This window comes from Bison bison, unplaced genomic scaffold, assembly GCF_000754665.1.
Source record: "Bison bison bison isolate TAMUID 2011002044 unplaced genomic scaffold, Bison_UMD1.0 scf7180017864034, whole genome shotgun sequence".
Classification (NCBI taxonomy): Eukaryota; Metazoa; Chordata; class Mammalia; order Artiodactyla; family Bovidae; genus Bison; species Bison bison.
Window position 1 is genome coordinate 6,403,683 of NW_011494606.1, and position 26,527 is coordinate 6,430,209.

The window sequence follows — 26,527 nt, forward strand, 5'->3', positions numbered from 1 at the left end:
TTTTTTTTTTTTTTTTTTTTTTTTTTTTGCAAGGGATTTCTGTGTGTTGATTTTATATCCTGCAACTTTACTATAATCATTGATTAGTTCTAGTAATTTTCTGGTGGGTGACTATTTTTTTAAAGTCTGAATTCTCTAAGGTTTTTTTGTTTTTTTTTTTTTAATATTTGTGCCACCTCTCAATGGTACAGTTTAGTAGTTTAAATTCTGTTTTATACTACAGTTTGTTCAAGCTTTATTATAACAAAGAAAGGGGACATACTTACAAGCCACAAACCATCTTTTGAGTTTAGAATGTGGGAAGTTTTGGAGAGGGGAAATGGGAAGCAAGTAATATGATCAGTTCTGAGGGTACTATACATCTCCCCAGTTTTTAAATGAGTTCCTTAGTCTTTGTATTATTCCTGGTTTTCAGAGGCAAAAGGACAGTTCTTCAGATAGTTTAGATAAGAATACGTAATATTTTTTCTTTCCAAAGCACTTCATATATAGTATTTTGTATTTATTATTATAGCAGTGCTTATATTAGTGAGAGAGGAAATATTAGCACTCTTTCAAAGATGAGAAAACTCAGGCATAGTCAAACTATTGGCATGTCACATAAGTTATCAATTAGTTAATGGAAAAATCATTTTAGGATCCTGGATATATTTGGTCTCACAAACTTAGGGAACAAAACAGACCTAAGATTCAGTGTTTCTAGTGTTTCAGTCTGATTTCATAATTATTTTATTTTTGTATTAGCTCAACTCTGCATCATTTTAACTTAAACTGTTATTGAAGGACCTGTGCTGTGAAGGCTGAGCTATCTCTGTAAGCGGCCCTGCTGCTGTGATGTTTGTTTTTCTGCAGCATAAGTAGATACGCCTCTCCTTCAGGGGTGAGCAGACTGTGGCCCACGGGCCAGAGTGGGCCTGCAGCCTGGTTTTTGTACAGGTCCACAAGCAAAGAATGGTTTTTCACACTTTTAAATGGTAAAAAAAATCAAGAAGATTACTATTGATTTTGTGACACATGAAAGTTAGATGAATCACAGTTCAGTGTTCATAAACAAAGGCTGATTGGCGCACAGCCAGCTCATTTGCTTCTGTCTTGTCTATGGCTGCTTTGGTACTGTGTCAGCAGAGCTGAGGAGTCGCCACAGAGGCTGTATGGCCTGCAGAGGGTAAAATATTTACTGTCTGGCCCTTGACAGAAAAAGTGTGCAGACCCCTGCTGCAGCTATTAAAAAAAAAAAAAAGTGTTAAATGATCTATAACTGTCTTTCTTCACATTTCTTTGTTAGATAATTGTTATAACTTAAAGATTAAAAATTGTTTCATTGGTATCGTATAATTGCTTCACAACCATTTAGTTCTTCCTAATCACTGTCTAATTTTGATTCTTAATAACTGGCCTTTGGTAATCTTTGCTTTCTTGTTCTTTTGTTCCTTTCTGTTCATGCTTGCGGTTTTCTTAGATCTATTTTTATGAACTTTCTGTTTTCACATGATTGTCAACAAACCTGTGTTTCTGACATTTTGTCAGAGTCATCAGCGTCTGACTCAGCATATGGCTTTTGATTTTGCCCTCTGTGCTGAACAAGTCACTTTTTCAAAGCCTGTGATAGGTTTCCTAGGTATGAACTGGAGTTGTTAGTTTATCCTTAAGATTTTTGACTTGAAAACTTTTCTGTTAAGTACTTGGGGCTTATCACTCCTACCAAAGACTCTATGTGGGACTTATAGGAATACTTAACTTTTCTGCATCTTTTTCTTGTATACCAGTACTCCTAGGGTTCAAAACACCTTTCAAGTTTCTTCATGTTTTGCAGTGCAGTATGTGTATATTTTATTTATATCATTACATAAATAAATGACAGCTTCCAAAAGATGTGGGAGTGGAATAACCAAAGACATGGTTTAATGTTTATCTTGGGAACTTTAACATTTTAAAAAATAACTTTCTTTGTCTTTGGCTATGCTAGGTCTTCGTTGCTGGGTGGGTTTTTCTCTAGTTGCGGTGTACAGGCTTCTCATTGCAGTGGCTTCTCTTGTTGCAGAGCACAGGCTTAGTGCACGCGGACTTCAGCAGTTACGCTCCTGGTCTAGAACACAGGCTTCGTAGTTGCGGCACCTAGGCTTAGTTGCTCCGCTGCGTGTGAAATCTTTCAGGACGGAGATCAAACCCAAGTCTCCTCCATTGGTAGGCAGTTTCTGTACCGCTGAGCCACCAGGGAAGCCCAGGAATTTTAACATTTTGATAAATGCATATTGAATTACTGAGAGTTCAAGCACAAAAAAATTTACTCTGAAGTGAAACATACTCTAAACTTGAAAACATACTTTGATATATGTTTTTAGGCCTCATTCTGCCTTAAGTGTGTTTTAGCTTTTTATCTTTAGCCACTACATTTAGCTATAACGTGTCATATTGTAATATATTATGCTGAGTTATATTCTGGGTTGGTCTGTTGGCTGCAGTTGTTTCCCAGAAGACAGTATTCATTCAGCGATATTTTTTTTTTTTTTTGCACACCTATTACCTGCTACCATGTGCCAGGTGCTACCTAGGATATAGTAAAGAATAAAAAATAAACATGGTCCCAGACTTCATAGAGAAACACATGGAAGGGATGAGAAAACATTAATCAAATAATTAAGTAAATGTGAAAACACCCTGATGTTAAAGCCTGTCAAGAAGGGTGAGAGCATGGAATAGGCTAGCCTGGCTTTAGGGGACATGGGTCAAGAAGGCTTCCTTGGTAATATGGTTTTGAGCTTACGTCTGAAGAATGAAGAGAAAATCAATGAGGCTGTGGGCTTCCCAGGTGACTTACTGGTAAAGAGTCTGCTGACTGGTGCAGGAGACACAGTAGGCACTTCTGGGTTCGGAAGATGCCCTGGAGGAGGAAATGGCAACCCATTCCAGCATTCTTGCCTGGACGATCCCATAAACAGAGGAGTCTGGTGGGCTAGACTCCATGGGGTCACAAAGAGTTGGACACGACTGAGCACCTGAGCACACAGGAGTTCTGAAGGAGAAATCGAAATGGAGCATTCCAAGCAATGGGAAGCAATGTGTCAAGACTGTATAGTAGGAAGGGATTACAGCTTGTTCACAGAGCTAAAGAAGGGCAACCCCTGGACTAGAGCAGCATCCAGCCTAGTCTGGTAGAATTTAGCATGTATATCAACTTAGAATCAGATAAACTATTGTGTAAATGGCCAAACGGTAAATATTTTTGCTTTACAGGCCACATACAGTCTCTATTGCCTGTTCTATTTTTTAAATTTATTATTATTTTTGGCTGTGCTGGGTTTTGCTGAAGTGCACTGAGTCTTCCTTGCTGTGCACAAGCTTCCTGGATTGTGACAAGTGGGGTTTCGCTCTCGTTGCAGTGCGTAGGCTTCTTGTGGTGGTGGCTTCTCTCGTTGCAGAGCTCAGGCTGCAGGGCACATGAGCCTCAGTGGTGGCAGCTCCCGGGCTCCAGAGCACAGGCTCGGTAGTTGTAGCACACACGCTTACTTGCTCTGTGGCATATGGGATCTTTGCAGACCAGGAATCAAACCTGTGTCCCATGCATTGGCAGGTGGATTCTTAACCACCACACCACTGGGAAATCCAGTTGCCTGTTCTTTATGTGTGTGATGTGTACAACTCTTAAAATGTTAATACCGTTTGAAACTGTATAAAAACAGTCCACAGACTGGTTGGCTCAGTGGTGCAGTTTGCCAATCCCTGGTATAACTGGATAACCAGCTTTATTTGTCTTTAGGCCATTTGCATAGTTCTTACTTTGTGAAGGAACCCTTGCTCTTCTATTTAAATGCAGTCCTTGAGTTTTATCTTTGGCTTATAAGATTCCTCCAGGTCTTTGATAATATATAAACTGTCCAGTATAAAGTTTCCCAGAATATTAGAAGAAAGTGTATTCTTGGTTTCTTATATTCTTAATCATAAGCTAATATAGGAAAAAAAGAATATACTTTACCTCTCTATTATACTGTTTTCCTTGTTAATGCTATTAATATATGTTTATTAAACAGTATTAGTTTGTAGGCTTTTAAGGTCTCTAGTAGTCCCTTTCATCTCCTATCCTGTTACCTGAATGCATCATATGACAGGAAAAAAGGCCCATTTTTCGTAATTGCCTGGTATAGAGAGCTAATTCTGTTGTATAAAACATGTAAAAAGAGTAGCTGACAATACTATACCTGACTAATGCTTTAGGAGACTCCCACATAATAAGGACAATTAAAGTGATCAAAAGTCTTGATTTCTGCTTCTGGTTAAAAGCAGCGAACAGTGTTTCTGAATAGAAAGTGGCTGTTCACATTCAAGTATTATAAACTTGAATCAATATTTAAAGAAAAAGTAAAATTATTTAGCCACATCTATGGTCATGAGGATTTAGAGTTTTAAAAATAAGTTTTATTTATAAAGCTCACATAGCTGTCTTTGGTTTGGCTTAGTGTTTTTGGTTTTATTTTTCTTTTTATAGGCAGAAGACTCAGAATCTTAAGGTTATCTAGCACAACCACAATTGTATAACCATTGTTATTTAGTCAGTTCAGTGAAATGGACATAAATTCATTATTATTGTTGTTATAATAAATGTACCAAGGGTAAATATTAGTCCCATAAATTTTAAAAAGTAGTGCATCCTTATATCTCAGAGCGTACCCTTCATATTTGATTTGAATCCCAGTTAGGGCTTCCCTTGTAGGTCAGCTGGTAAAGAATCTGCCTGCAGTGTAGGAGACCCAGGTTCGATTCCTGGGTTGGGAAGATCCCTTGGAGAAGGCAGTGGCAACCCACTCCAGTATCCTTGCCTGGAAAATCTCATGGACAGAGGAGTCTGATGGGCTGCAGTCCATGAGGTCGCAAAGAGTCGGGCACGACTGAGTGACTAACACTTACTTACTTACTTACTTCTGTCACTTAAGGGCTAGGTAACTTTGGGCTAGGTAATTAATCTCTGAGTATAAGCTTTTCCTCCACCCATAAGGATGTTGGAATGATTATGGTGGATAATGTAAATAAAGTGCCTAGTATAGCATCTGTGAAATAGCAGGTACTTGATAAATTCTTGCTGTTATCATTTTTATTACTGGTATCTTAAATATTTAAGACAACTTATATTTGCATATTACATTTTTCATGGCTAAAAGCACTTCTCTTGTTTTTTAGAAAGCACATCTGAGCCGCTCTTAATATCGTCTTTTGAGGATGCAAATGAAACAGGAAACATTCAAAGTAGATGCTTCAGGAAAAGACATAAAAGTGACAATGAGCCTGATTTGCAGCAGCAAATGTCCTGGGTAAATCGAAGCCGCAACCTTAGTGGAGGAGTGCTGATGGGACTTATGCTCAGTAGAATTAACCAGGAAGCAAACCCTGGAAACATGGTTGAGAAATTAGGAGCTGATGCAAAAATTCTTTCAAATGTAATCTCAAAAAGCACAAGACCAAATAGTCTTAATATTGGAAAACCGTCTTTAAGATCAAAGAGAGACAGTGTAGAAAAGGAATCGAGTGATGATGATACACCTTTTGATGGTTCTAATTGTCTGACAGATAAAGTGGATTCTCCTGTTATTTTTGACTTAGAAGACTTAGACAATGAAACAGATATTTCAAAAGCGAGGTACATTGTTCCACAAAATCCCAAGAGGAGTCAACGCTTGAACAGCAGCTTTTCAATAAAACCTTTTGAAAAAACTGATGTTGCCACAGGATTTGATCCCCTCTCACTTTTGGTTGCTGAGACTGAACAGCAGCAAAAAGAGGAGGAGGAAGAGGAGGAGGATGACAGCAAAAGTGTTTCAACACCATCTGCTAGGCGGGATTTAGCTGAAGAAATTGAGATGTATATGAATAACATGAGCAGTCCTTTGACAAGTCGAACACCAAGCATTGATTTACAACGGGCCTGTGATGATAAAGTCACCACTAAGAAAAGTCCAACGTTGGTCAAGGCATGCAGAAGATCTAGCCTGCCTCCTAATTCTCCCAGACCAGTGAGACTTACCAAATCCAAAAGTTACTCAAAAAATGAGGACAGGCCAAGGGATAGACTCTGGTCTTCTCCAGCCTTCTCACCTACCTGTCCATTTAGGGAAGAATCTCAAGATGCATTAACCCATTCATCACCTTCATTTAATTTAGACACACTACTAGTACCTAAACTAGATGTTCTGAGAAACAGTATGTTCACTGCTGGAAAAGGAGTTGCCGAGAAAGCAAGCAAATGGTATTCAAGATTCACCATGTACACCACATCATCAAAGGTAGGTTTATTAGTATTTTCTGCGTTTCCTTTTACCCTCCTCTACCACCAGAAGTCCCTTGCTTGCAAAGATGTGTTTTACCATTCTCCTAAAATACAGCTTTACAGAAAGGACTCTTGGATGCATAAGGTTTGTAAGTATCAGAATTTGAACTTGAATAATAACTTCAAAAGGAAAGAATTCACCAACTAAGGTTATATTTGTAGTTCAATTTTGAAAGAAAGTGATTTGTAGCTGGAATAAAAGTGCTTACTGAGCTTCATTATTTATTGCCTTCAAAAATTACCAGCTAGGCGTATGATTTTTCTTCCTGGTTAGAATGGAGTACCTTGTGATACACCCGCATACCTCCCAAAGCAAAAAGCTAGATGAAATATAGAAGTGAAGTCAAAGTCACATCCAACTCTTTGCAACCCCATGGACTATGCAGTTTATGAAATTCTCCAGGCCAGAATACTGGAGTAGGTACCCTTAAGTACTTGCTTAACGTCATCAGAGAACTGCTAAAACAACAAAAAATAGATGGGCGAGATTCTAGAGAGGAGAATTGCAGAGATGAGCTGAAGTCCTATAGCTACTTTTTCCATGAGGGTATTTGCTTATTCTGAGCACAGAGTAAAAGGTTGCAAATTCAGGCTTTGTCTAATCAGAGGACTGTGGAGAGGTGAGGGGGCCAGCAGGACTTTGGGGATCTTGTGGAACTGGAGAGACAAAAATATTTGTCCCTTTGACAAATTTGAGAGTCCTCAGATACACAAGTTTTTTTTCTTTCAAGATATTTTCCAAATAATGCATGAAACAGGAGTATGAAAAGGTAAGCAATAAGTCTCTGATAAAACAAAGTTCTCGGCAATTTTATGGTGCTGGGAATACAATAATTTAACTGCTGTGAGCTGAGGGGAGTGGAGGCAGGGAATCTTTGGTACACACACCAGGCCCTTAGTTCAAACTCCTGCAGAGCTATGCCTTAGGAACACGAGCAAACCAAAGGTAGACTGTACTTGACCAAAACTGCAGCCTGTGCTGGACTCAGCTCAGTCTGTGATTAGATCGAACCAATCAGCCTTTGCTTTAACAGGAAAAAGTGTGTCCTTTCCAGAGGAACAGAACATTAACTGGAGTTACAGTTTTTTCTATGAAGTTTTTATATTCTAAAATTCAATTACAAATAGCTATACTGACAGACTTCCCTGGTGATCCAGTGGTTCTGCCTTCCAATGTAGGGGACATGGGTTCAATTCGTAGTTGAGAAACTAAGATCCCCCATGCCACAGAGCAACTGAGCCTGTGTGCTGTGAGTAGAATCTACATACTCTAGATCTGCGCTGCACAGCAAGAGAAGTCCACGCGCCATAATGAAGACCCAGTGCAGCCAAAAGAAAAAACAGCCATACTGAGAGACAAGGCCCATAACTAAAAACAGGAAAAACAGATGGTGGAGGAAATAGACCTTCAGGTGATCTAAATATTTGAATTAGCAAGATACTTGGAAGTAATTGCAATATGTCCAAGAAAATAGAGGAAAGGGTTAAAAAAAAAAGCTAGAAAGATGGAAAATTTCCCCAGATAATCATCTATTGAAAAGAACCAGTGTAAATTCTAGAAGTGAAAAAGATGCGAAATTAAGAATACAGTTGTTGGATTTAACAGCAGACAAAACACAGGAGAAGAAAGATTAGTGAACTTGATGGGAGTTAGTAGAAAATATCCACATGGAAGTATAGACAGAAAAAAAAAAGGGAAATATTGGAAAGAATGTGCAGTTTAGTGGAACTGCCTAACATTGATGTAATTGAGTTCCAGAAGAAGAAAGAACGGGGTAGAAAGAAAATTTTAAAAGCTAATTGCCGCAAATTTTCCAAAAGTGATTAAAGATGTCAACTCACATATTTAGAAGATACATGAATGTCAGGCAGAATAAGTGCCAAAATAGGCATCTAATGTTAGACGAGAATGAAATACAAAGAAAATCTTAAAAGGAGCCAAAGAAAAGGTATATATTACCTTCAAAAGAGCAACAATACGTTTCCGGGGCGACTTGTACTGAAGGAGGATTCCAAATGGGTCGCAGCCACAGCCGCTCCCCACAGAGGGAGCTTAGGCGGTCCCGGGCCAAAACGCAGGGGCCGAGAAGGGTCGCGGTCCTGGGAGCGAGATCGGAGAAGCTGCTCTCGGACCACACAGAAGGCGTTCCAGGTCCCCAAGGCAACAGAGATCCACATCTCCTTCCCCTTCTCAACTGAAAGAAAGAAGAGCTGAGGAGGAGAAAGAAATAAAGAGCAAAGAACGTCAGATAACTGAGGAAGACAGAGGGCACAACAGAGAGAGGAATAGAAATGATGATGTTAATGGGATTTACCTCCACAAAAGGGAAAAAGGTGGATGGCTCCGTAAATGCCTATGCCATAAATGTGTCTCAGAAGAGAAAGTATAGGCAGTACATGAATCGAAAAGGTGGATTCAACAGACCTTTGGGTTTCATTGCATGAGAGCTGAAGTGTTGAAGAATGATCTTTTTTCCCTCATCTTGATCAGAACAGTGGATTTTGTATTTAATATGCATCAAAAACAGGATCATAGTCCCTCCTCCTTGTAAAGTAAGAAAATTTTATTTATTATGTATGTTGTTCACTTACCCTGCCTCAAGAAAAAAAAGTTAAATATTACATTTTTTTCCTTTAGGAAATATCATTTGGGGCAGTCTTCAAATCCATTTTTTGTCCTTATTCCTATGGAAACTGTATATGTTTTTTTCTTGGATGCTCTTTAGGACTTAAAAACACATAAAAGTAATTTGGAAGTAAGTTTCTCAAAGCATTAATTTCTTTAAAAAAAGCAACAATAAGAAGACTGACAGTTGTCTTCTGAATAGAAAGTGATCTCAAAAGATGCTGGAAAAACATCTTGATCAGAGTACTGAAAGAAAATGCTGCAGACGTGTTTTTCTGTACCCAGCAAAAATATTCTTTAAAATTTTGGGTGAAAATTTTAGTTCCACTGTGGTAACATAAGGCCACTAAAACTCATCCCTCAACTTACAACTAAAAACTCCGGACAAAATACAAAACAGCAACTATCTAAGGATTCTGAAAAATAAAAGCAACAGATTGTGGAGAAAATTTCCCATTTTCTTTTTCATGCATCTTTGCCCCAAGAGCAGGTCCCTGTCACAGCGTGGCCTGGCATCCTGGCAGCTAAAACTTCAGGAGAATCCCCATATTTCCTGGAGAGAGGAACCAGGGAAGGGGGTCTCTGGGCAGGAGAGTATGAGGGGAAGCTGTGAGAGAAGGAGAAGGATTCCTGGTTCTGTGTGTGGCCCACACGAGTACCCGCCTCACTCTCGAGCTTACACGTGCATGGCATGCTTGCGGACCAGCGTGGAGGACGAAGCTTAGAGAATTAAACTGAGCACTAAATCCCCACCTACAAAAACCAAAACACAGATCACAAGCTGAATGTAACTCAGTTGACTGCTAAAACAAAAGCACAACATTCTCCAAGAGGTTATAACAGTACCCAGACTACACAGTAACTTTCATGGGATCCAGGAATAATAACCTGGATTGCTATGGAAAAGAACAAAATGTGAGCAAATAAAAGAGAATAAAATGTAATTTTCTGGTGATACCATCCTGGACCAGGATTTGCAGGGAAGAAAATTAGCAATAAAGGCTTAAAGTTAACAGTTATCTAACAGGTAACTGCTTTGATCTAAGAAATGCTGCCGTAAAAATTGATCTCCAGCTCATGTTTGTCCAAATTAGGATGACCTTGTAAAACTGATTGGTTTTATTTTTCCCCTAGAAGTTACAATGTTGATTAATTGATCATCTGAGTAATTAGGCATTTCCTCTGCCTTAGAAGTGACCTTTTAAATAACTTTAAATATGAAGGAAATTAAGCTTACAATTATGTCCTTAGGATCAAAGTTCTGACCGTACCAGTCTTTCTTCAGTGGGAGCCCAGGATTCTGAATCTACCTCTTTAACAGATGAAGATGTCTGCCATGAGTTGGAAGGAGCCACTTCTCAGGAGAGCAGCGCCACTTCAGGGACTAAGGGAGTTGATTTCAGCAGAACAAGCCTGGAAGGCTCTGCCTCCTTAGAAGGTTTGTGCAAACCCTTCTGTCGTCCTGCATTTGATATGTGGTACCTTTACTTTTCCTCCTTTATATTTTTAATTTTGTAAAAGATTTGCATGGCTCAACGCAACAGAGAACCAAGGCTCTTGGAGAGAGCTCTGGCTTCCATCCTCATCCCTTCGGCTTGTTTTCTCCTTGTCCCTCGAGGCAGCCATTTTTGTTCATTTTTGATTTATCCTTTCGTTGTTGCTTTGTTAAAAAATATATACTTCTTTAAAAGCATGTGCGTTGTGTTTGTGTGTTCTTCATACCTCCTTGTCTTCTTACTCAAAAGGTAAAATAACTGTTAAACAATTAACTGTTACTTGCTTTTTTCACTTAACACCGTGTTCCGAAGAACATTTCATACCATCACATAGCACTGTCCCCCTCTCATGTTTAAGGTCGCAGTGTTCATCACGTGTGACGTATCAGCTTATCTTAACCACTTCCCTGTTGATGGACTTTCAATGCTGCCTTTAACTGTTATGAATAATGCTGTGATGTGCGTATGCCATATTATATTTTTGCCAAGGTAGCTTTAGAAGATGCTTCCAAGTTCTTCCTGGAAGTGATACTGCCAAGTTCCTTCCTCAGGGGTATATAATTTTGTATTCCCACAGGTAGTGTAGACGAATACCTATTTCCCAGCAGCCTTGTGAAGAAAATATGTTTAGCACACTTATGGATTTTTGCCATCTGATAGGTGAAGAGTGTATTTCAGTTAATATTCACTTATATTTATTTTATAAATTGCATATCTGTTTGTACATTCAGGAACTATGTGAACTGTCTTTTGCCTACATTTAACTTTCACTTGTTGGTCCCCCCACCATCTTTTTTTTAAGTTTTAATAGCTCTTTTTTGTTAGGGAATTAATCCTTTGCCTTTTATATCAGTGGCAGATGCTTTTTCCAACTGTGTCAAATTTCGGGGTTTTCTTCCCCCACATAAACGTTTTCAGTTTTGTATCAGTTTTTGCCCTGTTACTTCTGGGTTTTGAGTCTTTGGAAAAGACTCTGCCTTCCCCTAGGTTCAGCACTACTTTCTTCAATACTTCTCTCGTTCCCTCTCTAACATTTTCTGGGATCAGCAGACTTTTTCTATAAAGGGCCATATTGTAAATAGTTTAAGTTTTGTGGGATATATATATATATATTTAACAGTGCTTTTAAAATGTAAAAATCATTCTTGTGATCATACAAAGGTAGATTTGACTCCTGATTTAGATATTTAATCCATTTGAAATTTATCCTGGTATATGATGTGAGGAATGAACGCACTATAACGTTTTTTAAGTTTGCACCTTTACTATTTTAAAAAGCTTTTATTGTGGAAGTATTCAAGCAATCACAAAAGTAGAAGGAATAGCACAACAAACTCCCATGTACCCTTCATGCAACTTCAGCACTTACCAACAAATGGCCAGTCTTGTTTTATCTTGTCCCCTCTGTCTTCTGCTGCCAACATTGCTTCCTGCCCCACTGAATTATGTTAAAGTAAGTCCCAAACAATATACAATTTTATTCATAAATACTCAGCGTGTGTTTCTAAAACATAAGGACTTTAATGTTATATCTTTTTTAACTTTTTATTAAAGTTACTTTGTTTATTTAAGAAATTTATTATTTACTCTGTTATACATGTACTGTGTGCATTTTTATGTATGTAAATATTGTCCATGTCATAAATTGAGAACAACTGAATAACCAGTATCAGGTTAAGGTAACAGTTCAATAACAGCACCCAGAGCCCTGTCTCATGCCCACATCCACTCCCCACTCCCTGCACAGGTGAGCATTATCTTAACACTATAGCCAGCCATTTTTCAACATTTTTATGGAGTCATACAGTATGTAAGTGAAAGTCACTTAGTCCTGTCCAACTCTTTGCAACCCCATGGACTATATGCAGTCCATGGAATTCTCCAGGCCAGAATACTGGGGCGGGTAGCCTTACCCATCTCCAGGGGAACTTTCCAGCCCAGAGATTGAACCCAGGTCTCCCGCACTGCAGGTGGATTCTTTACCAGCTGAGTCACAAGGGAGGGAAGCCCTTTAGACCTTAGAGGATAGCTCAGTTAGTAAAGAATCTGCCTGCAGCGTAGGAGACCTGGGTTCAATCCTGGGTTGGAAAAATCCCCTGGAGAAGGGAAAGGCTACCCACTCCAGTATCCTGGCCTGGAGAATTCCATGGACTGTATAGTCTATGAGGTCACAGAGTTGGACATGACTGAGCAACTTTCACTTTTCACAGTATGTATCTTTTGTGAAACATTTTTTTAAACAAAATTGTAATATCATCATATTTCTTAATGTGTCAAGGTTATTACATAATATATAAAATATATACATAGTTTAAACTTTCACAACTATCTCATAAAACTCTTTATAGATGGTTTGTTCAAGTTGAGACCCAGACAGGGTCTATTTGTTGCATTGTTTGATGTCTGTTAACTCCCTCTCTTCTTCATTCCCTGTATTTTCCCCCACTTATCATATAATCAGGTGATTAGCTCCCCCTTATTTTTTTCTAACATCCAAGAAGAGTTTATTGAACTAAATAAGATAACCTCATATCCTGATTCACTTTGCTAAAAAGAATATTCTGTGCTGTAGATTGATTAGATACAAAAGGTAGACTGCCAGCATAAATGATTGAATTAGTCAAGGCTAATAGAGAGCAATTTTGAACTAGCTTTAGCAGAGGGAGGTGGAATTACAGAAGGTTGTTGGAAGACCATCAGGAAAGAACTGCAGATAACTTTCTAAGCATCTAGGATGATATGAGGCTTCAGCTCTCTCTGCATCTCTGTGAGGCAGGGGCTTCTGCTAACGAAGGTCTAGAGCTTTTTTTCCTCTTGTGATTTATTTGCTGAAGCAGTTGGATCATTAGTCTGGATTATGCTGATTGCATCCCCATGGGGGTATTTCATGTTCTCCTGTCCTCTCTGTTTCTTGGAACCACTAGTTTATACCTTTACTTTGTTTTAATACCTTTATATTTATAAAAATACCAGTGTTCATTCATAAAATGTAGTAACTACAGAGAAAAAAGTATAGATTACCTCCAGTTTTCCTAACTAGATATAGCCACTGTCAGCAATCGACTTGACCACAGAACTGTTCTCACTTTTTGTTGTTATTTTAATACCTCCTCACATCTCTTTGCTGTTGAGAATATACTTGGAAACTCTTGCCTAGTGCTTAAGAGCAAGGTTACTCTTAGAGATTTTAAAGAGCCTTACAAGGCAGAAAGTTGCCAGTAATTCTTTTCATGATCTGAAATAAGATCAGCTGTTTTATACTTGTTAAACCTTAGAACTAAACACTTTCTTATATCTTAAACATGTAAGAATAGAAACAGCAAAATAGTAATTACAAACAACCAGTATGCCTTCTAGCCTGTACATGCAATGTGCTTAATAAGTGAGTAATGAAAATAAGTGAGTAATGAATTAAAACACATTTCCTTAGGTGTATACGCAAAAGACAAATGCACACTTGAAAAACATTTTTCATTATTTATGTGTTTTTTCTTAAATTTTAAATAGGACAGTTTGATAATTTACCAGAGAATTTATGAGAGTGAGAGATTCTCACATCCTTTCTTATTAATTTTAATGGTTTTGCTCTTTGTTTTTTAATAATGAACAGGATCCTTATCCAAGTTTGCCTTACCTGGGAAATCAGAGGTGGCATCTTCCTGCAACACGAGTAATACAAATATCTTCCAGAACTATGCAATGGAGGTACAATTTTAATCAAAAGAATATCGTCATGTGTTACTTAATAAAATTTCTTAAATATTGATAGTCTCTGGTAGAGTGATAAATATATAGCATCTGAAAATTTCAGAATGTGTATTACACCTGAATAAACTTAAAATGTCTGTGACTTTCTGTTTAGAAAAGTTCCATACTTTGATAGCACTTTTATTTTCAGCATTTATATCTGACCTTTGTTTGATGTATGTCCTCTTTCAATAGTTATTTCGCTTCTTAAACACTTTCACGTAGTTTCACTGTAGGCACACTTTTTGGATGAGGATACTGGGAGCGGTTTTGGCATTTGTGTCCACTTTTTCCATCATGTTTTTCATTCTTTGTATCAGTATAATATATATATCTGCTGGATATGCTGCTATATCCCATTTTCTTACAGTGAAAAGGTTTTACTTTTATACTTTAAAATTTTCCCCTAATTTTTGTGCAAAAATTGCTTCCAAATACATTTGTGAGTGTTGCTATTTCACACTAATTTGCATAAACTTGGAAAATAAATTTGCATGTAGTTGGAAATAAATGATGAACACCAATGTTGCAATTTACAGAGTTTCTGATGGCTTCAGGAATTCTATATTTTATTAATGTAATTACAACAGTATTTACATTTCTCTCTAGCAATGCTTCTTAAACTATCTGTAATGAAAGACCAAAGGTTTTTTGGTTGTTGATGTTTTTAATTTCCAATCTGTCATGGCTGATACTCTTGTAAAATCTGTTGATCACCAACTTAGCTGTTTCAGGCATGACCAGTTTCTTTATAGGTCCCCAGATCCTCTTCTCAGTTTCTTAACTTAGCTCATCACAAACCAGTAAGAGTTTGTAGACCACCTCTTCTCTGGTGACCACACTTTGAGTAGCACAGATCTATAACATGGAATTACCAGTACCTATTTTGTGTATTAACAAATGAATGCTTGGGTTTAGTTTTCCAGTAATAAAATTGTGTGTTTGTTTGTGTGTGTGCTATGCTAAGTCTCTAGTCGTGTCCAACTGTTTGCAACCCTGTAGACTGTAGCCCTCCAGACTCCTCTGTCCATGGGGTTCTCTAGGCAAGAATACTGAAGTGGGTTGCCATACCCTCCTCCTCCAGGGGATCTTCCCAACCCAGGGACTGACATCTCTTATGTCTCCTGCATTGGTAGGCGGGTTCTTTACCACTAGTACAGCCTGGGAAGCCAAATAAAATCATGGCGCATTTTATAGTACGTAATTATAATGGTATGGAGAAGGCAATGGCAACCCACTCCAGTACTCTTGCCTGGAAAATCCCATGGATGGAGGAGCCTGGTGGGCTGCCATCTCTGGGGTCTCACAGAGTCAGACACGACTGAAGTGACTTAGCAGCAGCAGCATAATGGTAAAGATGCTCACTTTAAATGCAAGTTTCCCTTTCAGGCAAAAATTTTGGAATAGACTTAGCTGAAATAGTTAGTGTATTATATAATGTACTGATGATAATCCATTTTTTTGTTTGCAACTTCTAAATCATCTGAATTTTAGTTTTCCAATAGACTTGTTAATTGAAATAATTTTATGCACTCACTAGCTTACTTTGTAAAGTGCTAATTTCTCCCATAGGTCCTTATCTCAAGCTGCTCTCGGTGTAAAACCTGCGATTGTCTGGTCCACGATGAGGAAATCATGGCTGGCTGGACAGCAGATGACTCAAATCTCAATACTACCTGCCCGTTTTGTGGCAATCTTTTCTTGCCCTTTCTGAATATAGAGATAAGAGATTTAAGACGACCTGGAAGGTAATGATTTACGTTTTGTTTTTTTTTCCTTCTTGTTTAAGGATCATGTTTCCTAGATTGTCTCTTTTCTCAAAAAGCTCCTTTCTTTCACATTACAGATACTTTTTGAAGTCAAGCCCATGTACAGAAAATATACATTTTCCATCCTCCTTTTCAAGTCAGACAAGGCAGTCTTGCATCTCAACATCAACCTCTGGTCTTGACACATCTCTTCTCTCTGTTCACGGGAGTTTTGATCTGAATAGGTAATTATGTTTATGTGGAACTATATGTTAACAACATATATATTTCCATTTATGACAGAAAAATTAGCTGACCATTTTAAGATTTAAATCTCTCTATATAATAGATTTATTATCTTAAATTCTTATTCCTAATTAAAATAATATTGAAATTCTCTAATAATCTAAATGTTTCAACAGTTAATAGTTGATGCTTTATGGGCTTCCCTGGTGGTCCAGTGGTTAAGAATCTGCCTACCAATGCAGGGGACACGGGTTTGATCCCTGATGCGGAAAGATCCCACATGCCACAGGGCAGCTAAGCCCGCGCACTACCGCTGCTGAGCCCCGCAGTCAGAGCCCGTGCTCCACAACGAGAGAAGCCACCGCAGAGAAGCCTGTGCCCACAACAAAGAGTAGCCCCACTCAGCACAGCCAGAGAGCCCACGCACAGCAACAAGACCCAGTGTAGCCATAAGTAAATAAATGATTTTTAAAAGTTTATACCTCAAGAATCCCCAGAGCTTAAGCTGTATAATTCACATATGATAATGTTTATTATTTTAAAGGTAAAAATTCTGTAGAAACTTGAAGTTTATAATGAACATCTTTCTCTTATCTCTCTCTTGAGGAATTAAGTCAGTACTAACATATTTCTACTTTGTAGTATTTAATTTTCTACTTAGGAATGTTTAATAAGCTAAGAAAACATTTGGAGCTGTTAGATGAACTGTCAAAATCAAACTAAGAATTATACAGTAAGCCTAATACAAGTAAATCTGTGCTTAGAACAAAGGCTAGTATCATCTCCATTTTGGAGAAGTGCCCAATGCAGCAGATAGGGCGGGGCAGAAGAAGTCACACTGGAAACTGCATATGCAGAAGAAAACGCATACGTGGGACTGGCGGGCTGGCGTGGCCTGCCAGCCTGCTCTCATCCTGACTCTTAGACTACAGGACTGCGAGTCTGGGTGTGTGTGTTCTTTCATCACAGGTCTGCTGTGGCCCTTTCTTTGGCTGTCTCCCACTAGTTCTGACTCCTGGAGGAATAGGTGCCTGTTGTTTCTGCCTTGTATCCCTGGGCCTCCTGTGGTTTCTCAGTATAAGTTGTCCACTAAATGTTTTGAACAAATGAATGACTTACATTTAAAATTTACTGGATAAAAAGGAAATTTAACATGACTAAGCTACTTTAAACTGTGTCCTTTTTCCCAAGACAAAGCCAGACTACATCTTTCCTTTGTTTCACTTTGCTACCTGCAGCCCTGATTCTAAAGAGAACGTGGTCAGATGAAATAAAATAGATCTAGAGAATGATATGGTTTTTTTTTCCTTTTTTAATGCCCAAGCAAATCTAAGCCGCTGGAAAATACATGTGCCCGAAGTATTCAGATCCCTGCTGATAGATCAAAAGCAGCTATGTCAAAATGTCCGTTATTTCCAATGGCCAGGAGTGTTAGTACTTATGGCACCTTGGATCAGGAAGACATTGGCGGGCAGAAGCTCGTTCCTACAGGCAGCCTGCCAACCACCTTACAAGGCGCTGCGGTACGTGTTTCGGTGTTTTTTACAGTTTGGATATTGATAATTTGCATTTGATTTTGTTCCCCTTGTACTAAACAGCCTCATAAGCTTCGATTTTATTAAGAAGGGTATCTTGTTATATTATACAATTACATTTCTAATTATGTGGAAGTCACTGACAGGCATGTAAAAGAATGATTTAGTATCATCTTCTTGTATTTGCTGTTTACAGTTTTTATTTACTCAACAGGATTCTTTAGGATTAGAATGGCACCTCCCAAGTCCAGATCCTATCACTGTTCCGTACCTTAGCCCACTAGTGGTGTGGAAGGAACTTGAAAGCTTACTGGAAAACGAAGGTGATCGTGCAATAACAGTGGCAGACTTCGTGGACCATCATCCAATTGTTTTTTGGAACCTGGTGTGGTATTTTAGACGTCTTGACTTACCCAGTAATTTACCTGGACTGATTCTTTCTTCTGAGCATTGTAACAAGTATTCAAAGGTACGAGAGTAAGAATTAGCTAAAATTCAGTGCTGCTATCACTTTTGCATGTTCCTAATGACAAAAAAGTAATTTTATGCTAAATATTTTTAATAACCATCCGATTCAATAAAATTGTTGTAAATAATTTCTCTTCTTGCAGTTCAGCAGTAAGACAGTCATGTTTTTTGGACTTCTTATAAAAGTTTACACAAAATGGGCTTGGCTTTTTGTTATAGCCTCAAGAATAAACTGTAAATGACTCTTATAAGATGACTTTGTGAGTTGGCCCCACTCATGCCTCACATCTCCTCCAAGAACAAGCCTAACGCTTTAGGAGGACGGCTGTAATTCACATTGCAGTCATGTGCCAGCTACCGTCCTCTTCATTCCTCTAAATTTTCATTTAACGTTTAGGTAGTTTGTTGTATGTTCACTTGGATTTTTTTTATGTTTTTTTCTTTTTCATTATGCCATCACTGCCACTAAAGGGCAAGGTGTCTCAGTTTAGGAGCTTTGTGTTCTCTCTTCTTGTACTTCATGTCTATGATTGTGCATGTGTTTGGATGCACAATCCAAACAGTGAAGGAGTGACTGAGAGGTTAACTCAGTCAGAGTATCTGTGCTAGGGTCTTGAAATGTTGGAGAATGGGGCTTCTGGATTTATCTTTCTGTGGAGCCTCAGTCGAAAGCTGGTCAAGACTAACTTTTCATGATCTTAGTACTTTGTTAAATCTGCAACTTTAGGGACCACTGACTTCTCAACTCAGGTCATCTCCCTTCAGTAGGTTATAAAATGCATACAAACCAATGGTTTTTCTGTTCTTTTCTTTTTTGCACCCATACATCCTAAAAAATATTTTTAAGGATCTTTATAAAATATTTACAAAACATTATCATGTAAGGATCATTAATGAGTGTTTTTTTATTCTTCAACCCAGATTCCTCGCCACTGTATGTCTGAAGACAGTAAATATGTTTTAATACAGATGTTGTGGGACAATATGAAATTACATCAGGATCCAGGACAGCCCTTGTACATCCTCTGGAATGCGCACAGTAAGTGCTGTCATAGAATGCCCGTTTCCTTCATGTAAGAGTACTCTCTACTTGCTTTAAATAGCCTAAACTAATGTGTAACTGACTTTTATTATACTACTTTTTGTCTTACAGGTCAAAATCGTACTCTTTTGTTTGAGAGTGAGTGTTAAGCTTGATGTTTTTAGTGTTATCTACTATGGAAGTCAAGGGGTTTTCGTTTTTTGAGTGATGCTCTGTATGTGGTGGAGGGGTTATATTTTGTAGAGTTCCATTTTTAGCACATCGCTTGTCCCTGTTCTTTTTACCTGTTTTTTTGTTTCCATCCCAGGCTGCTGATGTAAAATTCCTTCCAGGGGCTGTATTATGGAAAATAGTATTTTTAGTTACTGTGTATTTGAGACCACAAAAAGCTTATTTTTATCATCGTTTGTCTTATTTCTTCCTTTTTTTCTTTGCTTTCTTCATTCTTAGATTTCAGTTCTTTTATCTATTGCCCTTATTTTTACCGCTTCGTAGCTTTTTAAATAGCTATCAGTTGCTGCTTAATTACATTCTGCTTTATACACAGAACACTTTTGTTCATCTGCTCTTTTGTTCTTTTACAGCCCAAAAGTATCCAATGGTCCATTTATTGCAAAAAGGTGATAATTCATTTAACCAGGAACTGTTGAAAAATATGGTAAAAAGCATTAAAATGAATGATGTCTATGGACCAATGAGTCAGATTTTAGACACACTGAATAAATGTCCTCATTTTAAAAGACAGAGGTAAGTCATTCTCTTAAGTGAATATATTGTTCCTCTAAGCAGATTCATATTGTTTGGTGACTTGTTAGAATATCTCATGCTTATATTAACATAAAAATTTTTATAGATATATACAGATGTATGAATAGTAATATCTATCTTCTCCATTCCTTTTCTCCCCTAGGAGTTTATATAGAGAAATACTATTTCTCTCACTGGTGGCACTGGGAAGAGAAAACATTGATATAGGTAATTCAGCATAATATAAAACATATAATACTTATATACCATGATATAGTTTTCAAAATGTTTTTATACTGGTAGTATTAATTAGTTTAATATAAGATTATATTTAATATATTAGAATGCTTTCTCTTTTAATATAATGTAAAAGATAATTTGATATTTTGGTCATGTTGGTAGTAACAATGATAAATAATGAAAGCTAACATTTTTTGAGGGCTTATTATGTGCCTTACATTGTAGCAAGTACCTTCCACACTATATCTCATATAATTCTCAAAAATCTTATGGGATAGGTACTATTATCATTTCCATATTATTATTGAGGCAGCTGAGGATTCAGGAGGTTAAGTAACTTGAACTTGGGTTTCACAACAATAACAGAGCCATATTTGAACCAAGCAGTCTTAATTTCCAGTCCTATGCTTTTAACTATTGTGTCATATCACTAATGGCATTAAGCTTGTTTCAGAAAAGATATAAGATAGCTAAGTATGTATTTTAGGAGGTCTCAAACATTTTTGGTTGATCATCATCTCTCAATTGTGCTTGGCTTCTTTAGAGTCAGAGACACAAATAGAAAGTTTTTAAAAGGATCGAAAAAGATACTCCATGCAAGTAATATTAACAAGGAGGCTAGACAAAGTAGAATCAGACAAAGTAGAATTTAGAGTCAAAGAAGGACATTTTGTAATGATGAAACAATCCACCAAGAATTATTAATTATTTATAAGAATTATATATGCTGCTAACAACAGAGCCCTCAAATACATGAAGTAAAAACCCGCAGAACTGGAAGGAGAAATAGACATTCAGCCAAAATATTAATAGTTGGATATTTCAGTAATGGGTAGAACAACCAGGCAGTAGATCAGAAGGAAACAGAAGACTCGAACTGCACTGTGAACCAGCTAGGCCTAGGAATACCTACAGAATGCGCCAGCCAACGCAAAACACACACTCTCCACTGCGCATGGAACATTGTCCAGTACTCTCTCCACTGCGCATGGAACATTGTCCAGTACTCTCTCCACTGCGCATGGAACACGGTCCAGTACTCTCCACTGCACATGGAACATTGTCCAGTACTCTCTCCACTGCACATGGAACATTGTCCAGTACTCTCTCCACTGCGCATGGAACACGGTCCAGTACTCTCTCCACTGCACATGGAACATTGTCCAGTACTCTCTCCACTGCACATGGAACATTGTCCAGTACTCTCTCCACTGCGCATGGAACACGGTCCAGTACTCTCTCCACTGCACATGGAACATTGTCCAGTACTCTCTCCACTGCACATGGAACATTGTCCAGTACTCTCTCCACTGCGCATGGAACACGGTCCAGTACTCTCTCCACTGCACATGGAACATTGTCCAGTACTCTCTCCACTGCACATGGAACATTGTCCAGTACTCTCTCCACTGCGCATGGAACACGGTCCAGTACTCTCTCCACTGCACATGGAACATTGTCCAGTACTCTCTCCACTGCACATGGAACATTGTCCAGTACTCTCTCCACTGCGCGTGGAACATTGTCCAGTACTCTCTCCACTGTGCATGGAACACGGTCCAGTACTCTCTCCACTGCGCATGGAACACGGTCCAGTACTCTCTCCACTGCGCGTGGAACATTGTCCAAGAGAAACCAAACGCTAAGCCAGAAAGTAAGTCTCCAATACATTTTAAAAACTTGGAAATCATACAAGGTATATTCTCTAACCACACTACAAGGAAAAGAGAAATCAATAATAGAAGGAAAACAGGAAATTCACAAGTATATGGAAATTAAACAACACACTCCTAAATAACAAATTGGTCCAAAAAGTCATGAGACAATACTTTCGAGATAAATGAAAATAAAATACAATATACCAAAACTTTGAGATTCATTAAAAGCAGTTTCTACCTTAAGAAACTAGAAAAAGAAGAGCAACCTAAACCCAAAGCAAGCAGAGAGAAGGAAATAAATATTTGTGGAAATAAATAAATTAGAGAAAAAAGGGGGGGGGATTTTTTTAATAGAAAAACTGATTGAAATCAAAAGTTTGTTCTGTAAAAAGACCAATAGGGACTTCCCAGACAGTCCAGTGGTTAAGACCCCACGCTGCCGAGGCGGTGGGCACAGTTCGAATCGCTGGTTGGGGAACTAGGATCCCACATGCCGCACCTCCCAGTGCAGCCCCCCAAAAAACAAAAGATCAACAAAACTGAAAAATCTTTAAGCTAGACTAAGAAAAAGAAGATTCAAATTACTGAAATCAGGAATAAAGGGGGGATAATTCCTACTGACCTTACAGAAATAAAAAGAATTATAATAAATAATGATATACCAACAAATTAGATAACCTAAAAGAGACAAGCAAGTTCCTAGAAAGACATAAACTATAAAACTGACTGAAGATTAGAAAATCTTAATAGACCTGTTACAAGTAAATAGATTGGGTTAGTATACAAAAATCTTCTCCCACAGGACCAGATGGTGAATTCTACCAAATGTTTAAAGAAGAATTAACACTGTTTGTTATAGATGGCATATTTGTGTCCCCCTCCCCAAAATTCATATATATTGAAGCCCTGTGATGCTTTTTGGAAAGTAATTACATCAGGAGATTGGAGCCTCCAGGATGGGATAGTATCCTTATAAGAAAAAGAAGAGAGAACTTCCTGGCAGTCCAGTGGTTAGGACTCAGCACTTTCACTGCTGCAGCCTGGATTCAACCCTTGGTCAGGGAACTAAGATCCCACAAGCCAGCCAGAGAAAAGAAGAGAACTATCCCTCTCTCTCTCTCAGCAACGGGAGGATATTAGAAGACACCCATCTGCAAACCAGGAAGAGTACTCTCACCAGACACCGCATCTGCTGGCACCTTGAATAACTGTTCATCATTTAAGCCACCCAGTCTATGGTATTCTGTTATAGCAGCCCAAACTAAGACACTAATCCTTCATAAACTCTGACAAAAAAAGTAGAAGAAAAAGAAGTGCTCCCTAACTCATTCTATGCATTAGGCCAAAATCACTGCAGATGGTGACAGCAGCCATGAAATTAAAAGACACTTGCTCCTTGGAAGAAAAGCTATGACCAACATAAGACAGCATATTAAAAAGCAGAGACATTACTTAGCCAACGCAGGTCCATCTAGTCAAAGCTATGGTTTTTCCACTAGTCATGGATGGATGTAAGAGTTGGACCATAAAGAAAGCTCAGCACCAAAGAATGATGCTTTTGAACCGTGGTGTTGGAGAAGACTCTTGAGAGTCCCTTGGACTGCAAGGAAGTCCAACCAGTCAATCCTTAAGGAAATCAGTCCTGAGTATTCACTGGAAGGGCTTATGCTGAAGCTCCAATACTTTACCCACCTGATGCAAAGAACTGACTCATTGGAAAAGACCCTGATGCTGAGAAAGATTGCAGGCAGGCAGGAGAAGGGGACGACAGAAGATGAGATAGTTGGATAGCATCACTGACTTGATGGACACGAGTTTGAGCAAGCTCTGGGAGTTGGTGATGGACAGGGAAGCCTGGCATTGCTGCAGTCCATGGGGGTTGCAAAGAGTCGGACACGACTGAGCGACTGAACTGAACTGAACTGAACCAAGCCCAGACAAAGATGTCACAAGGGAAAAAAAAAAAAAACTGAAGAACAATATCCCTTATTAATATAGATACAGAAATTCTCAACAAAATACTAGTAAACCAAATCCAGCAATGTATAGAAAGGATCGTATGCCATGACAAAGAGGGATATATCCCAAGGATGCAGTGTTGGTTCAGAATAAAAAAAAAAAAACTACATTAATGTAATACCATATTAATAGAATACAGACAGAACCACATGGTATCTCAGTAGACACAGAAAAAAACATTTGACAGAATTCAACAAACTAGAAAAGCTAGAAACAGAAGGGAATATCTTCAACCTGATAAAGGGCATTTATGAAAAACCCAGAGTTAACACCATATTCAATGATAAAAAACAGTCTTCCCTTTAAGATCTGGAACAAGAAAAGGATGCCCGCTTCCACACTTCAACACTGTAGCTGGAACAGCCAGGCAAGAAAAAGAAATAAGAGGCATCCAGATTGGAAACAAAGAAGTTAAACTATGTTTATAGGTGACATGATCTTGTATATAGAAAACCCTAGAGATTCCAAACCAGATTGAAACAGAACAAAACAAAACCCCCAAAGTATTAGAGTTAATAAAAAATAAATTCAGCAAGTTTATAGGATATAAGATCAAAATACAAAAATTAGCTTAATTTCTATAGCAATGAATAATACAAAAATAAAATTAAGAGAGCAGTCCATTTACAGTAGCATCAAAAAGAATAAAATGCTTAGGAAGTTGTGAAAGACTTGTACCATGAAAATTACAAACATTTCTCAAATTAAAAATCACATATATGAATGGAAACCCACCCCATGTTCATAAATTAGAAGACTAATATTCTTAATATATCAGTACTACTAAAGCAGTCTACAGATTTAATACAGTCACCAGTAGTATTTTTTACAGAAATAGCAAAACCCATCCTAAAATTTATGGAATCTCAAGGCATCCCAAATAGCCAAAACAGTCTTGAAAAAGAACAGATCTGGAGGATTCACACTGATTCCAAAACTTACAGCAAAGCTGCAGTAATCAAAACAGTGGTACCAGGATAAAGACAGATACATAGGCAAATGGGATAGGATAGAAAGCTCAGAAATAAACCCTCACGTTTATGGTAAAGATGATTTTTGACAAGAATGCCAAGACACTTCTGTGGGAAAATGACTCTTTTCAATAAATTGTTCTGGAAAAACAGGATATCCAAAAGAATATCCAAAGAATCTAAAAGAATTCTTGCAAAAGAATCAGTTTGGACCCTTATACAAAAATTAACTCAAAAAGGGTTGAATATCTAAATGTGAGTCCTAAAACAATCAGAAGAAAGCATACGACAAAAGCTTCATGACATAGATTTGTCAGATTTCTTGGATATGACACCCAAGGCACAGGCAACAAAAGGTCAGACAAATAGGGCATTGTGAAAACTAAAGATTTCTGTGCATCAAAAGTGGTATCAACTGTGTAAAAAGACATCCCATAGGATGGGGGGAAAATACTTACAAATCATATATCTGAGAAGAGATTAATATCAAGAATATGTAAAGAATTCCTAAAACTCAACCACAAAAAAACAAGCCATTGCAAAATGGGCAAAGAGCTTGAATAGACATTTATCCAAAGAAGATACATGGATGGCAAAGATGCTTAACATCACTGATAAGGAAATGCAAATCAAAACTACAATGAGATACCATCTCACACCATTAGATAGAATAGCTACTGTCAAAAACCCCAGAAAAACAAGTGTTTGTAAGAATATGGAAAAATTGGAACACTTGTGCATTGTTAGTTGTGATATAAAATGGTACAGCTGCTGTCGAAAACAGTATGGCATTTTCCTTAAAAAATTAAATACAGAATTTCCACATTATCCAACAGTTTCATTTCTGGGTATATACCCTGAAGAATTGAAGGCAGGGTCTCAAAGATATATTAGTACTCACGTGTTTATAGCAGTTTTATTCAAAGTAGCTGAAATGTGGAAGCAACAACCCAAGTATCCATTGAAGGATGAGTAGATAAGCAGAATGGGATATATACATAGTGAATTATTATTCAGCCTTAAGAATAATAAGGAAATTCTGACATGCTACAACATAAGTGAAACTTGAAGACATTAAGTGGAATATGCCAGTCATAAAAATACAAATGCTGTATGATTCAACTTAAGAACTTAAAGAAGTCAAAATCATAGAGACAGAAGTAGAATGGTAGTTGACAGGAGCTGGGGGGAGAGGAAAAGGGTATTATTATTTAATGCAGGGGTCCCCAACCTCCAAGATTGAATGTCTGATGATCTGAGGTGAGGCCGATGTAATAATAATAAAGTGCACAATACCTGTAATATGCTTGAGTCACCCCGAAACCATCCCTCACTCCAGTTCGTGGAGAAATTGTCCACGAAACCGGTCCCTGGTGCCAAAAAGGTTGGGGACGGCTGGTTTAAAGGGCATAGATTTCAGTTTCACAAGATGAAGAGAGGTATGGAAATGGATGGCGATGATTGCACGTTATGAATGTATGTAATACCACAGACTGGGCACCCAGAAATGGTTAGGATGCTAAACTTTGTATGTATTTCACCACATTTTTTTAAGTTGGGAAAGAAGAATTTTAAACAGTTGATGTCTTAGTACTTTACATTTCACTGGTCTGTGCAACCTAACTCCAAAACTGTCAACTTAAAAAAAAAAAAAAAGTGACTGTGGAC

The 26,527-nt window shown here is 38.0% G+C and overlaps 2 protein-coding genes and 1 pseudogene across 3 annotated transcripts in view; all 3 read left to right on the forward strand.

The window, feature by feature from the left end:
• DENND4A (DENN/MADD domain containing 4A) overlaps positions 1–26,527 on the forward strand; it is a 94,270-nt gene that overhangs the window by 66,106 nt on the left and 1,637 nt on the right. For both annotated transcript variants that reach the window (XM_010834551.1, XM_010834552.1), the window contains exons 22-31: positions 5,173–6,272; positions 10,194–10,380; positions 14,049–14,143; positions 15,758–15,933; positions 16,032–16,178; positions 17,504–17,702; positions 17,929–18,183; positions 19,104–19,221; positions 19,809–19,971; positions 20,135–20,199. In XM_010834551.1, coding sequence (XP_010832853.1) covers positions 5,173–6,272; positions 10,194–10,380; positions 14,049–14,143; positions 15,758–15,933; positions 16,032–16,178; positions 17,504–17,702; positions 17,929–18,183; positions 19,104–19,221; positions 19,809–19,971; positions 20,135–20,199 — 2,505 coding nt within the window. The remainder of the gene's footprint in view (positions 1–5,172; positions 6,273–10,193; positions 10,381–14,048; positions 14,144–15,757; positions 15,934–16,031; positions 16,179–17,503; positions 17,703–17,928; positions 18,184–19,103; positions 19,222–19,808; positions 19,972–20,134; positions 20,200–26,527) is intronic.
• Positions 6,279–10,183, forward strand: LOC104984688 (annotated as a pseudogene).
• Positions 20,350–22,169, forward strand: LOC104984687 (36.4 kDa proline-rich protein-like). Its single transcript, XM_010834550.1, has 2 exons — positions 20,350–21,199; positions 21,297–22,169. The coding sequence occupies exons 1-2, from the start codon at positions 21,128–21,130 to the stop codon at positions 21,855–21,857; spliced, it is 633 nt and encodes a 210-aa protein (XP_010832852.1). The 5' UTR covers positions 20,350–21,127; the 3' UTR covers positions 21,858–22,169.